At 27.9% G+C, this 14,943-nt stretch overlaps 1 protein-coding gene across 2 annotated transcripts in view; it reads right to left on the minus strand.

Annotated features, from left to right (window-relative positions):
- Positions 1-602: 602 nt before the first annotated feature.
- The window catches only part of LOC136985712 (protein tramtrack, beta isoform-like), a 139,529-nt gene continuing 125,188 nt past the window's right edge, over positions 603-14,943 (minus strand). The window contains exon 5 of one of the 2 annotated variants that reach the window (XM_067283052.1): positions 603-1,154. In XM_067283052.1, coding sequence (XP_067139153.1) covers positions 859-1,154 — 296 coding nt within the window. In that variant the 3' untranslated portion in view covers positions 603-858. Of the gene's footprint in view, positions 1,155-4,038; positions 4,415-14,943 lie in introns of those variants that run through there. The other variant, XM_067283053.1, reaches the window with a different exon arrangement.

Raw genomic sequence — 14,943 nt, forward strand, 5'->3', positions numbered from 1 at the left:
CCCTCGAAAAATTCCTGGGGATTATTCGACCCGTTCGGATTCGATCCCGGGTCCCCCAGAGCGGTAGGCTGCCACCTTGACCGCTCGGCCATCCGGCCGTCTAGATTTCATTATTATATTGAGCCATTAGCGAGTGGGATCGATTTTTGGGACTCGAAAAAAACGGTTTTTTAAATGTAGGCCTACTAGTTTCGATCTTCGTAATTATAATGGTTCTCCATCTCTACATGTATATATATGTAAATAATCATATAAATACAACTTCATTCAGAATCTCCAAATGATAATGATAATACACTCTAGTTGTATTCTTACTAATTGAGAATCAAAGATGCGCACTTTTCGATTCGGAAAATCCATTATACATCAATTGAATCGATCACTCAATTTATTCTCAACTTGAAATTATCATTTTGCAATGTGTAGGATATATATTCAAAGAATATTTTATTTATTTATCCATCTTTTATTCATCACACATACAAATTTCGTATAAAAGTTTACTTAAATTGTACTTATATATTTTTAAATATTTAAAGATTCGTTTGTCCATTAATTTCTGATTAGTATTAAGGGCTACTAAAAATAAATTCCACGTAAACTTTTATTCATAATAATATTTATTAACAAACAGTTAAATTACAATTATATTTCTCTTCTGTTCATTAAAAATATTAAAATCGATTTTATATTATCAATTTAGTTTTTTAGGACTTTTTAAATCTTCATCACTGCTAACTTTCCTAACTTTCATGATTTCGTTTAATCATAAAATTTGCTTATTAGAAAATGAAATTATTAGCCGAATTATAGATTCTCCTTTTTTTAATACTATTTTTAATCTTTCTGAAATACTGTTCAATGCTTCATTCGTAAGTGACGTCTGAGAGCAGAAAGATAAATGAATTTTTTGGAACAAACCGCACACGAATGATGAGAAATGCCACCATGAATCTTTCTATGACTATATAAATCACATCTCTGACTATAAGAACGTGTACAAATATCGCACTGATACTTTCCTTTAATCTGGTGACTTCGTCTGAGATGTAAATTCAACCCCTGTTTCGATTTGAATAACATGTCACATATACTACACTTTACAGTTGTTTCTCCTGCCCGATCCAAACATCTCGAAGAATCCATTGATTCGACTGAAATATCCAAAAAATTCCGTTAGAATTCAATTATTTTGATTACAGTTATATATATTTATTTATTTTAGTATTTAAAATAGTATTATGTACGATAGATTTTTACATTTGAGTTCAACAAAAAAATACTTCTCTTCGAATGAAAAACATTTCAAAGTTTTCCTAAAAATCTAAAATAATATCTTTAATTTTATACAAATTTCTAATTTATAGCATACATTATAACCGTTAAATCAGATTTAAACTATAGCTCATAAAGGATTTTCCAGGTATAAATCAGTTTCAATGAGCGAAACTAGAGGATCAAACTTTTGGTTCTAAATCATGAATAAAAAATTCTAATATTACGAAAGGATGCGATCCTGGATTTCCCACGCGATTGTATTAAGTCTAGTCTGTTGACTTCAGAAATTAATCCTCTTGATCGTTTTGACGCGAATATCTTGTGTTCGAGAGTTAGGGAAATTTTCGTTACGGAAATGCTCATAACACATAGCCAATCAGAATAAAAGTTTTATCTACGGCACAGTAATTAATATTTTGCTAATCATACAACACTAACTCCATACTCCGCAAACCGGAAGTGCCACCTTTATTTGTCTCTTGCTCTAAAGATTTAATTGACGCTTTCGAGTATTTACAGTATATTTTTATTCAATAGTTTGTTGTAATTTGTATATATTTTGATAGTAGATATATAGGGCCTATTTATTACACACTTTTCTAATTACTTTCGTCTTTATGGTTGTTTGTGATGAAAATGACCCCTATTCCGATCTTCCGGGATAGAAGGATAATAGCATCACATCCGGTTTCGTTACGGTGCTGTTCTATTCTTTCTTCACGTATAGATAAGAAAATTATGAATACAAATAAAATTAAAATTGAAAAATAGACTGTTTCATTCGGATATTTTTTATATTTTAAATAATCGTTTTCTATACTTTCATCTTACCAAGAAACTTACACAGATATAATAAATATCGGTACGTTAAAGAAAAAAACAATGTAATGTTACTAAGTAGATAATAATTTCTTTGTGTATAATAATATATCATATAGACAGATAAATCGTGTTACAGTGGGGTCTGTTGTTGAACTTAAACTAACCAAAATACTTACAACAGTAAGGTAGATATAAAGATTTCAAAAATAAGTGTATTGTTTACCTTTGTAGATGTGTATATGATTATTTAATAATGTAAATTATAATAAAACTTAATAACAGCAGATGAAATTTTAAGTATAGTCGAGACTTTCCATAATCACATTAATTTTGAAGAACTAGAATCGAATAACTGTTTAAATTATATAGAAGTAACAATAAGGGACCGTGCATTAATCACGGCTACAATTTTTGAGTCACTTTTGATCATCTCCCTATTAGATGTACAGTACAATAATTCAGATCTCCTGATATTGAAGAAATAACTTTAAACAATTCTTCAAATATTTTCTAACTAGAAGTTTATTCATATTACTAGTAAGTAGGCTTAAAAAACTAATTCTATGTCACTAATACCCGTACAAAACGTCCACTAGACAATGCTGCAATGCCTCGGTCCCTACTTCTACATTGTGAACAATGATGCACAATACTTATTACAACCCTCTCCCCTTAACTGTGAACGTAATAAATAGACAGCCCCTAATTAGAAACGAAAATAAATTGGATTATAAGGATATTATAAACCACGTAAGGTCAACAAAACAATAGATCTATTTTTTAAAGCGTGCCTAATTATATTAACTACATCTTCCACATGAGTATATTAAATAGAACAGACCCCATTGCCATACAAAAAGAAATAGAAAACATCAATGTTCAAAATGCTTTAGATATCCTTATAAATTATTAATTAAATGATAAAAAAGGATATTTTTAATAAGAAAATATTAAATATGAAAAATAAAAAACCAAAATAAGTATATAACTGTCTCGTATTTTTAAAAACTTAAAAAAAATTAGTTAAAAAATATAATGTAATGTGTATAATTGTTATAAAATTATTCTTAACAGCATTATTGACTGTATAATATTTGATATTATAAAATATATTAAAACTTTAACGTATGAAATGAGAAGCACAATAAATAAGCATTTTGAAGGTATAATTTTCTGTAATGGCTTAAAAAATGAACAATTTTCAACATATTTTTCAAGAAAAATTACAGAGAATTGATATATTTAGCTGTAATAATGAATATGGTATAATGTACATTGAAGCCATTTTGATTCTTTAATATAATTTAGAGAAAATTTCACATTAACATCCAACAAGAAATCCGAATATCTTAGAAATTTACATTATATTATTTGGTCGCAAATCAACAGTGTTATGGCAATATTTGTATATAAAAAATAATGTAATATTTTATACATACATACATATATATATATATATATATATATATATATAATTGTTGTTCTGGTTTTAATACTTTGTATTAATTGAAATATTACGTATATTTTAAAATAACTTATTTATGATGAATGTACAAATCAAAGAAAATATTCATAGTTTCAAGTACAAATAGAAATTTTTCAGTAAATTCTGTTAATCTCTCTCTCACACACGCAAACAAGTTTAATTTTAACGTTAAATTATGAAAAAAATCACGTAAAATTATAACATAAAACAAATGCAACATTTGTATGGTGAATACGAATATGATTATTAATCAAAGAATATTCCCAGTTTCAAGTAGAGATCTAAATGTTTTCTCGATTAAAATGAACTGAAACTTCAACAATTTAGTCTTTACATTAAATTGTGAAAAATCCATATAAAATAACACATAACAGATAAGATAGAGAAACACCATCAGAGTAACATCCACAAAAGAAAACATTGAGACATACGAATAAATAAAAACCATAATATCGGGATGAAGATAAATATATTTATTTTTCACAAAGTTACAGAATATATTTATATAAAATATAATTATGATTTTTTAATAAAACTCGAATTAATTTATGTAATTTCATCCACAATTATTTGAATCTGACGAGACAGGCATTTTACTGATGTAGGATTTTCTGGGGTATCGTGTTTCGTGAATTTTCCGATGTCTGTACAAATTACATTTTTGATTATAAGAATGATAACAAATTTCGCAACGATATTTTCCTTTCAGTTGATGGCTTCGTCTTAGATGTAAATTTAAACCTTTTTGAGATCCAAATGTAATTTCGCATATGTCACATTTTAGATATTCTGTTCTTTGGTTACTCTGCAATAATTCTGATGAATCGTCTAGAATATTTAAAAATATTTTAATTCATTATCATATTTACATAAAATTAATTCAAAACTATATCAATAAGTAATTTAAATAAATATATGAGTTAGTCTCGTCAAATATACAGGAAATACGTTGTTCATGGAACATTATATTGTCTCACTGTATTCCATTATTATAAGAATACAAGAATGTCCATATGTAATGTATGTGGGCATTCTTGTATTGTAATAAATCAAAATAATTTTGTACTTTTAAAAGCCAAACGCTAAAAAATTATTAAAGTAAAAAACACAGGAATAAAGAATCGAGGATTAAGTTTGAAAAATTAGTTATTAGAATTAATGTGATTTTAATGCTTTTTTGATTTTTTAATAAGTATATTTCAATAGCATAAATCTATTACTAATTGATAAAAACAAAGAAATATATAATTATAAAACAAATAATTGAAAGAAAATTAAAATATTAAATATACGTTTAAAAATTTTATTTCAAAAATTATCACTCTTATTAATTCAACATGTTATTACAAAATATGCATCTGACATTAATTTCAGTGCTATTTATTATATATTAAGTCAAAAGACTTTTTTTAATGTTCTAGTAAAATTCATTAAATATGTACTGTTCGTATATAAAATATATAATTTTATTTATATTTAACATGAAAAACTTATATATATGTCGGATTACAACAAAGGTAAAATTGTTTAACCAAGATATATCAAAAATTTAGCACATTCAATCTATAATTCATTAGCATATTGGATTAGAGAGCAAACGATTGTATTGTTAATTTCCTAATCATATCAGTAAGTAATATTCATCTGATTTCGAGCATCATCAAAGTCTATTTTTTTCAGTAATCTAAAATGCTTTAAAATTACTCTCTAACCGTAATTATACACTGTTTATTGCTCGACATACAAGACAGAAATGGTTTAGACAACAGGAGATGTTTGGTTCGGACATGTAGGCTTTGTCCCTTAACACACAATTATCCATTGTGGAATTCACGATGATCATGAAAACTGATTCTGTTAGCGCTTGTATGACCCCATTCCTTACACACAGAATCCTACTGTGAGTCTAGTCAAATTAACGATAGATACCAAAAGTGATCCTTTTGGTGTTCGCAGGACTGACATAATTAAAAATAATTATTGGTAAAATTGTAATGATGATAAATTTACATAAAACATTTTGTAGTAAGGACAACACATTAAAAATGTCCTTGTTTCGTCTTCGTTTCACTCTTCACGAAATAACATTCTTAATAAGATCGATTTTTACTTGTAGGCTTCTCGTCAGCCAAATATGCGAAAACGTTAATTAAAAAAAAGCCAACTACGCTATAAGAATGTTATTTCCTGAAGAGTGAAGAAAAGACGAAATAAGGATATTTTAATGTATTCTTTTTTCTACAATATGCTTTATGTGAAAATAATTATAACAGAGAAAGGTGTGACTCAGTTATATCTATATAATTGACTTATATAGAAAAGTCACTTATTTAGACTCGTACAACTCGTTAAACCTCACACAGAAATATTAAAAATCTCTCACTTTGTTAACCATATTGGTACTAAAATTTGAAATAACGCTAAATATTAAGGAAATAAGCTTATTAAAATCAACAATTTATCGTATAAGATAAATTCTGTAATTTGTAATAAGCATAGTTATAATTTTTTTCTATTATAAAATATAATCTTAGGATTAGATGAAACTATCAGTATGGATATTTCTTTAAACATTCGGTACATTGACCAAATTAAGCTCATAAAAATTTCAAAAAAAGTTCAATATAAATGTGTAAATTTATGTTGAATTTATAAAACTGAATTTAGGACATTCATTTACAATTGACTTCTGATATGAATTTACGTAATTATTTCATATATTGAATCGTTTTCACTTTTTTCCCTTTCTTTTTGGCTTTCTGCCCTGTGAGTACTATGACGACCGTTTATTTACATACTCATCGTGGATTGGGCCAGGCCCACAATGGGGCAACAGGGTGAGGAGCGCGGAGTCCGACCGCCCATAAAAACTTTCTAAGACTGCGCCTCGGATTCGATCTCGATCTTCCAGAGTAGTTGCCCACCAGTGGCAGAGTAGATAAAATCACTGAATACTGATAGTTGGTCGTGGGTTTGCACCTTGCCAACGGGCTGGCCACGTGGAGTTTTGCGATTCTTCTTTACGTTAGTAACACTTAAATAGAGGCCAGTTTGCCATAACAGACCACCCGGGAGGCATCCCCTAGGCAGACTGCTCATGTGTCGCGTTGCCGTAAACGAATAAAACCAAACCAGAGCAGTAGTCTGATGCCTTAAAGTCTCGGATATTTGTCAGTCATCTATCCTATATTACTTAGTGTCAAAATCAGAATATGATTATTATACCCGTGTATTCCGTATGTCAAGTTTCTGAAAATAGTGTCTGAATTGGAGATAAGATGGAAAGAGAGAGTAAATTTAAGAATTCTTGGAAAAGAATTATACTAAGGGACATAATTACATTTGCATTTGATGAAAATGAAACTCTAGTAAGATCTGTCTTGATTGACTATAAAAGGGCTGCGAAACTTCGTTTCTGCCTACAGATCTAATAAAGCTCAGGAAGGATTGAATCATTTTCTATTAATTGACATCATATATCGATCAGTATAAATCTAAAAATAAAATATCTGTACCATTAATTGAACAAATACTTACACATTCAGTTATGTGAGAAACTTCATTACTTTCTATTATAGAAATAAAACAATTAAAAAAATGTTTTATTTCTTTCATAGAATAATCTGTCTTCACTTATATTACATAATATAAAACAGTCTATACAGAATGAAGTTTTACTAAAATTACTAACAATAAATTAATATAATATAAAGCATTTTGACTGCTTTATATTATATTAATTTATTGTTAGTAATTTTGAATAATATAATATCAGTAACGCATTTAGACCCATAATATGCAGACCCCCAAAATAACAATGCCACTTTTGCATCGAATAATTCTATTTTATGATTTTAATTCTTAATAGTTTTATTTTTTACTCATTTTTAAATATCGAAAACGTAAAAAAAAATTATTGTTTAGGATACTGATGAATAAAACACAGATTTCGTTATACAGGTTGAATGCTACAATGCAAGTACTAGTCTATAGTTGTTAATTAATACAATAGCACTAATGGGAATTACGCCAGTAAAATAGCATGTTGTGGATCCGTCAATTCGCAAAATCCATAAACATTAAATTCTTAAATGCAATAAATCTATTCAACTTTTTTCAACAACTCCATAGCAAAACGTCAAATCGTGCTCTCGATGGCATAAAAATCAAAAATTCGGAGTCAATTTAGAGTGATATTAACTTGCGCGATTGATATAAATCGAATACATCTTTTCTGTTTGCTCTGCTCGACATCAGATATGCTTTCTGTTGTAGTTGAATTGAGTAAAGAAAACGTCGAGTTTAAATCCTTCAAAGTTTCCTATAGTCCGGGCAGCGAAAGAGCAAACACCAGCTGGAAAGGTCTCCGTCAGATTAAAGGGGTGGAAGGAGACTGGATTCGATCTTTCAACACTTTTGCTTTTTACAATTTTAAAACGTTTTTATACTATCTTTATCATAAATTATTTTATTAAAAGTTAATTTGTAAATTTATGAGATCGATTAAAATATATTTAAAAGGGTATATTTATATTTAATTTTAAACAACTTTTAAAATTATATATAAATATACCTTTTTAAATAAGTCATTTTATTGTTTTATTTTTTTTTTACAAATTTTATTACTTACTGTAATTCAACTCCCGAGGGATAGCCACATGTCTCCTTCCATCCCTTTCATTTGACTTAGACCCTTCCAGATCAGGATAATTCTTATTTACATTTCTCTCTTGAAAATCATATAAATCTAAACTATAATTAGATTACCTCTAAACTTCATGAAAAACATTCGAGGAAAGTAGATATTTCAGTTCAAAAATATCTACTTTCAATGTATAGGTCTGCATTTTCAAATTGCAGACCTATACATTCTGGTTGTTGTCCCTGTTTTCGTGTATTATTTTTAGCATGTAATACTGTAGATAACTTTGTAACAAGTAATCAAACTTAGCTAAAGGATCTGAAATCTCAAGAACATATCCAAGTTCTTTCCAAACGTTTCTAGCTAGGGACCAGTAGTTTTTAATAATTTTCTCGAGGTTTACTGTATCTCAAATATATGAAAACTTTAATCACACTATACTCAAGTGAAGTTTCTGTTATTTATTTAATCACAACATTCATTTCCCTATTGCTTTCAGGTTCTAATAATCAATCTTTCAGGATCTCAATCTCACATTATAAATTATTAAAATCACATTCAGTTTCAATTTCATTTTGTTCTTGTATTTGAGTAACTAGGTTATCAGAACCTGAAAGTGCTAAAGAAATGGAAGTTACAACTAAATAAGTCATCTTAACTGTTTAAATAACATTTTTATTATATGTATTTTGTGGAGTTGTGAAATAATTTTAATTACAATTAGCATTTCACTAGTTCATAATTTCTCTATCAACTGAAATTTAAAGTTTCTAAAATTAGTTAACTATTTTTTTTTCTATTATTCTTATCAATAATGTCATTGGGCTGCAATTTGAAAAACCTGCAGACTTATAAATTCCCACTGTTGCGGTCTTAATCTCAAGAACGGTGTTAGATAGATGAAAGTCAAGACTAGATATGGAAAGCTTAGGGGAAGTCATGAATTCAATTCAAAAATGTTCCCCTGAATGGAGTGACATAGATAACTGGCATGACTATTGTTATCAGGAAAAGTATGATGCACAGGGGCAATACACTACAAATTTCAGATGGAGAACATATATTTTAAATTGAATAAATTAAAAATTGCAGTCTGGTATTGTGACCATGTTACAATAAATAATTACTTGTTATTTTTAATTTTGTACTGTACATATATTTATTTGAATAACAAGTTTAATTTAAATAGAAATTTAATTAAATATAGTATAAATAATTTTTGTTAAATAAGAGAATTTATATTAGAAGGTTGTTAAAGTAAGAAAATATATAAGAAATAAGCAACTATTTTTAAATTCTATAGAATAAAACTTAATAGAGTTTTAGCATTTTTAGAATAACTTTAATTCTATCCTCAGAATTACAATAAAAAATCATTCAAAATGAAAAAGTATTTTTGTGTACACATTTTTGTGGGTACAAACAGCTAAGTAATGTGCTTCATTTCATATGAAATGGACTATGTAATTGGCTGCTATTCAGTGACTTATCCACATACACCATGTTCTAATTTAATTAAAATGTCAATATGCACCTATTTAAACTGAAATAAAATTTGTAAATCCAATTCAAACTGCTTTTCTTGGAGCTAAAATATTTTAGAAAATTTGTTTTGACTATATGTACCCATCATCAATCAACAACAGGATCATTTACCTTGTTGACTCTTATCAACAGATGTTCAATTTAAGAGAGTAAATTTTCTAAGATATTTGTCCTCTGAGAAAAGCAATTTAAATTGGATTTATATTTGAAAAGCTTTCTTAATAATCATTTTATTGGAAATTATGAATTTCTCATTGTAATTGTGAGGATGGAAATAAAACAATTGCAAACATTAAAATTTATATTAATATATTAACTTCTTGAATTAAAATTGTTCATTATATTGATGAAAAATGGTTCTTTGTCACTCTTCATCACAAAAATTATATAAAACAAATGTATTCATTGTAATAAGAAATGGTAAGAAATTGCTTTCACCAGAAAATTTATGAAATGTTTTCTAATGTATTTCAAAATCAAACTAAAACAAAGAAATTATACAGTCAATTTCTTCAGTTATCCAAGCAGTTATATGAGCTGTTGAAAGTGGTGTAAGTCACTTTTCATCTATATTAAGAAATTTAGATCTAAAGTTAAGTACTGATTTAAAAATTACTGTGGATTTATTGTTAAGTGCTTTTACCTGTAAGTAATGTAAATATTCCTACTTCTTTACAACAGATATGTAAATAATGCTGTTAAGTACCAAAACTCAGCAGCAATATAGTTTTTTGGAAAAACTGATTTCCCAACATGTTCACTTTCAATAGTTCATATAAATTGTTTAAAACTTAAGTATTATTCACTAAAAATTTAAATTAATATAATATGAATCAAGTTAATATTGATTAAACTTAATAACTGAGATGATATTTTATGAAATCATTAAAATTGTATATATACTACAAATAAGGATTTATTAATGAAAAATATTTATGATAAAATTCAAGAAAATAATTTTTGTAAATGTGAGGATCCTGTTAATGAACCTTTTGTTGGCACAAACTATGTTAAACTAACCTGTATGGTTTACATGGATGCCAATATCTACTTTTTAGGCAAACAGTCTGAAAATGTCACGAACTCTCACTACTTTCATATATATTTGCTTTTCCTGTGATTCTGATAAATTTGTTAGTATTACACTATACATGTTCATAAAACATTCAAACACAAGCATATCTGCAGAAGGTAGAAAGCATTGAGGCCTGATGTAATCAGACTATATATCTCAAAAATTTCAAGGATTGAGAAGTCTGAAACCTGATTCTTCTCAGAAGCAAGTAAACATTTCAGCCTCCTTGACCATTTAGCTATATTACAGTATGTTCCAATGCAATAATGTGTAACAATGTTAGTGATGCTCATGTTCTTTTTCACTCTATTGAGTAAACTGTTGACAAAGCCGATAGTTGAAGCAAGGATCAAGACTGACATCAATATTCTTCAGTTTAAAGTTAATGAAAGCACAGCATTTAAATTATAAAATAGTAATTATTTTATTTTCAATCATTTTAATTATAAAAATAGCCTAAATGGTATATGAAGTATGATATTCTCATTGTTTTCAGATACAGCAATATTGCTTGTGTTAAGCATGATTATGGTATTGTTACAACTCCATTGTTGTAACAATACCTCATAGTCATGATTCAAGTCACCTCATAGTCATGTTTCAGGTGTGAAGGAGTATGATCTCAAACATCGCAACAATTGCTAGCTATTGCAGCAGGCTACATTGATGTACTGGAACATACAGATAATCATATCCTAATGATATTTGTTTAAGAAGTGGTTAGAGGTCTTCAGACAGCAAAAAAAGCTACTAGGTTTATAATTATAAGCATAAGCATACCAAGTAGTAAAAGTATAGAGAAATGTAGGGTATATTTTATTATTATACAAAATCAGCTTTTTTAATTTGATATCAGCATTTTTTATTTGTTGTAGTAGCTGTTATATAGAAAGTTGAACATTATTATATAATAAATGAAAACTGGTCTAGTCTCTTCCAACAGAAATATCTTATTTATCAAATGTTTTTGGTTGACTGGACAGCCATTGTCAAGATTAAACCAATAACAAATTGAAACGTGGAATATAGAATTCATACAATTTTAAAATTTAAAAACTACAACATTTTAGAATTACTTCAAAAATAAAGTGAGAATAGATGAGGAAAATGAATACATCAAATTAAAATGCTCAGCCAGCCATGAAACAATTGATAAATAAAATATTTCTGCTGGAAGAGACTAGAATTATTTTTACTTATTTAATACACCAGTTTGCAAGACTTATAACAGGTCTTAAACAAATCTTAGACATAGATTAGGTAATATAATTGGTAATGTGTAGCAAAATTTGCAGTTCAGTTTTGCTTTGTATTGATCTTTCTTCCAGAATTTTTAGAACTACTTATTTTCTAATTATTAAGCTTTTATCTTATACTAAAATTAACTGCCTACATTTAAGCCAAATTCCATATTTAATCAATTAAATTAGATTAATTTTAGTCTAAAAATAACCTGGCTTTAAAAATTATGTATTATTTATATATCACAATCATTCATATAATTTTTCTTTCATTTTATTTTTGTATTAAATGAAATAATAAAACCAAAAGTTAACTTCTCTTGGCAATAAAGCCAGCTGAAAAGATTTGATAAATTAAACAATACAGAGATAAAATACTTACATAAAAAAAGCTAAATTTTAGAAATATTATATCAAAAATTAAATTTAGCAAAAATATGAGTAAAATTCACAATTTTATAGAGCTCAAAGCTGAAACTGACTAAACACAATCAAAAATATTACCACAGCAAATTTATAACTTCATTTGAGCTGAAATAATATTTCATATTAGATTTAGATTCAATTTCTATTCCTTCATAATATCTACAATAATAAATAATTCAACCAAATATTTAAATTATAATTAGTATTTGAATCTAACATGTTATAAGAATGAGTAAAGATATCAGCCTACTATACTGAGGATCCTGGGTCAGTTCAGAAATTTTCAATTATTGGTCAACCTGAATATGTTTAGTCTCATTCCTTATACCCCAGGTTAGCCTGGCCAAACTCATAATGGGCATGGAAAGAAATCAAATTAAAATATATAAATAACTCTTAAAATCTAAAATAATTAACAAATCTCAATTCACAATTGCTTTGATAAAGTAAATAAATTAAGATACAATCAAAAATTTAGGTGAGTTTGTTTTATAATCAGAGCTGTGGAGTCGAAGTTGGAGTCAGAGTCGTGGAGTTTTGGTATTTTAGTTGGAGTCGTCAAAAATCCCCCCAACTCGACTCCTTTTTACTTTCTCAACTTGTTATGTATATAAAAAAGAAAAAGTATTTGAATTGTGTCACATTTGACTCTCCGAGTTTTTCTGCAAATCTATATGTTTGAGATCTCTCGAATCCAAAAGATGTCAAATAAAGGGAAAAATTTGCGCTTCCACGCGCATATGTTGGCGTCTAATTTGTTTAATGTCTTTATTCTGTTCTGAACTATTAAACAATATCTCAGAATGAGTAAAGTTTAAGAAACAAAATTTGGCTCAGCAGCGTGTGTATAAAGGGGTCATGTGTCATATCTCCAGTGTGGTCGGACTTAATGAATATTTTACTCATTATTAGCATTCACAATCTTATAATATAATCAAGATGGGTTAATAATAATAATAATAATAATAATACTGTAATAATAATAATGATAAGCTCAGAGTTCAAACGGTTAAGTGTTGAAATTTGGTACACAGGATACATCAGGGCTTCTTAAACTTTATTTATTCATGACCCCATTTATGATTGTGATTTTTTTCGTGACACCCCCCCAAATATAAAATAAAGATATATAAATATTTTGCAATATACATATGAAATACAATGAAGATATATACAAATTTGCAAAAACAATAATGGTGTACTACCACAGTTCACTCTTGTGTTACAATGGAACAGAGACAACTGAATACACTGAAAAGCAACACTACACTAGTTCACACTACAATCAGTGCTGCTGAATCATTGTCTCGCTGCACCAGAAGTGACACAAAGTGCAACTCACAAAACCTACGACACAAAGCATGCCATTTTCAAACTCTGACAAATTATTTTCAATATTTTGCATTAAAATCTCGTGACCCCAAATGGGGTTGCGATCCATAGTTTAAGAAGCCCTGGGATACATCATAAGAATGTACACTAAGAAGAGATTTTTCGAAAGTCCTTTCACGGGGAGAAGAGGAAGAGGGTTAAGGATTACCCTGAAGAACTCCGTTTCTACCATACTATTTTAGATGCGGTATTTTGCGTTTTTGTGAAAAAATCGAACATAATTTTAGACCCATCTAAAAATTCTCTAATTAGTCTCGGAAGAGAGAGGACTTAATTCCTGCACCCAGTGAAAACAGGTAAAATCAGCTATAATCTATCTATCTTAATTTTTGTTATCGTTACTTTTTGCGCAAGCAACATCTGGCTCATCTGCTAGTTTTTATTATTTATTTTTTTTATAAAACTCATCTCTACCGTCAAAATTAAGCTTGAGTTCTAATATGAGTACAGACAGCAAAGGAAATCTTACAAAATTTGAAGATGATATTTATTATGCACTAGAAAAAATAAATCACATTGACCACTCTTCAAGTTTGGATGTTAAAATGGCAATACTGCACTATCCAGACATTATCCAAAATACAACATTGATTGTGTCACAGCATTGTCACCAACCAAGTTTCAGTAGAGTGTTTATTTTCTGCTCTTAAAATTATTAAATATGATTGAAGAGCTTCAGTGAATGCTGACTTAATAGAAGTGATTATTTTTTGTAAGGAGTAATTCAGTTTATAACAGAGATGAAAAATAATAAATCAATCAACATGGCAAAATAAGCAACCTCTTTTTTTACCAGTCTAAATGTTAATTTCTCATTCTTGACTTAGTTTAATGTATCTGTATACTTATATATTACCCAATATACTCGTATATTATGTACTGTACAACATTTTTATTAAACTAATTTGTTTGTATAAGAATGTAATAACTATTTTTATTCATAGATGCTTACCAAATACCAATGCCATCATCAAACAAGTCAATAAATGTGAACTTATATATTCAGTAGATGTGTCAAATTTTAATTAATTTTTTA

Source organism: Centruroides vittatus, unplaced genomic scaffold (genome assembly GCF_030686945.1).
Source record: "Centruroides vittatus isolate TY-2023 unplaced genomic scaffold, ASM3068694v2 contig_975, whole genome shotgun sequence".
In the NCBI taxonomy this organism is placed as follows: domain Eukaryota; kingdom Metazoa; phylum Arthropoda; class Arachnida; order Scorpiones; family Buthidae; genus Centruroides; species Centruroides vittatus.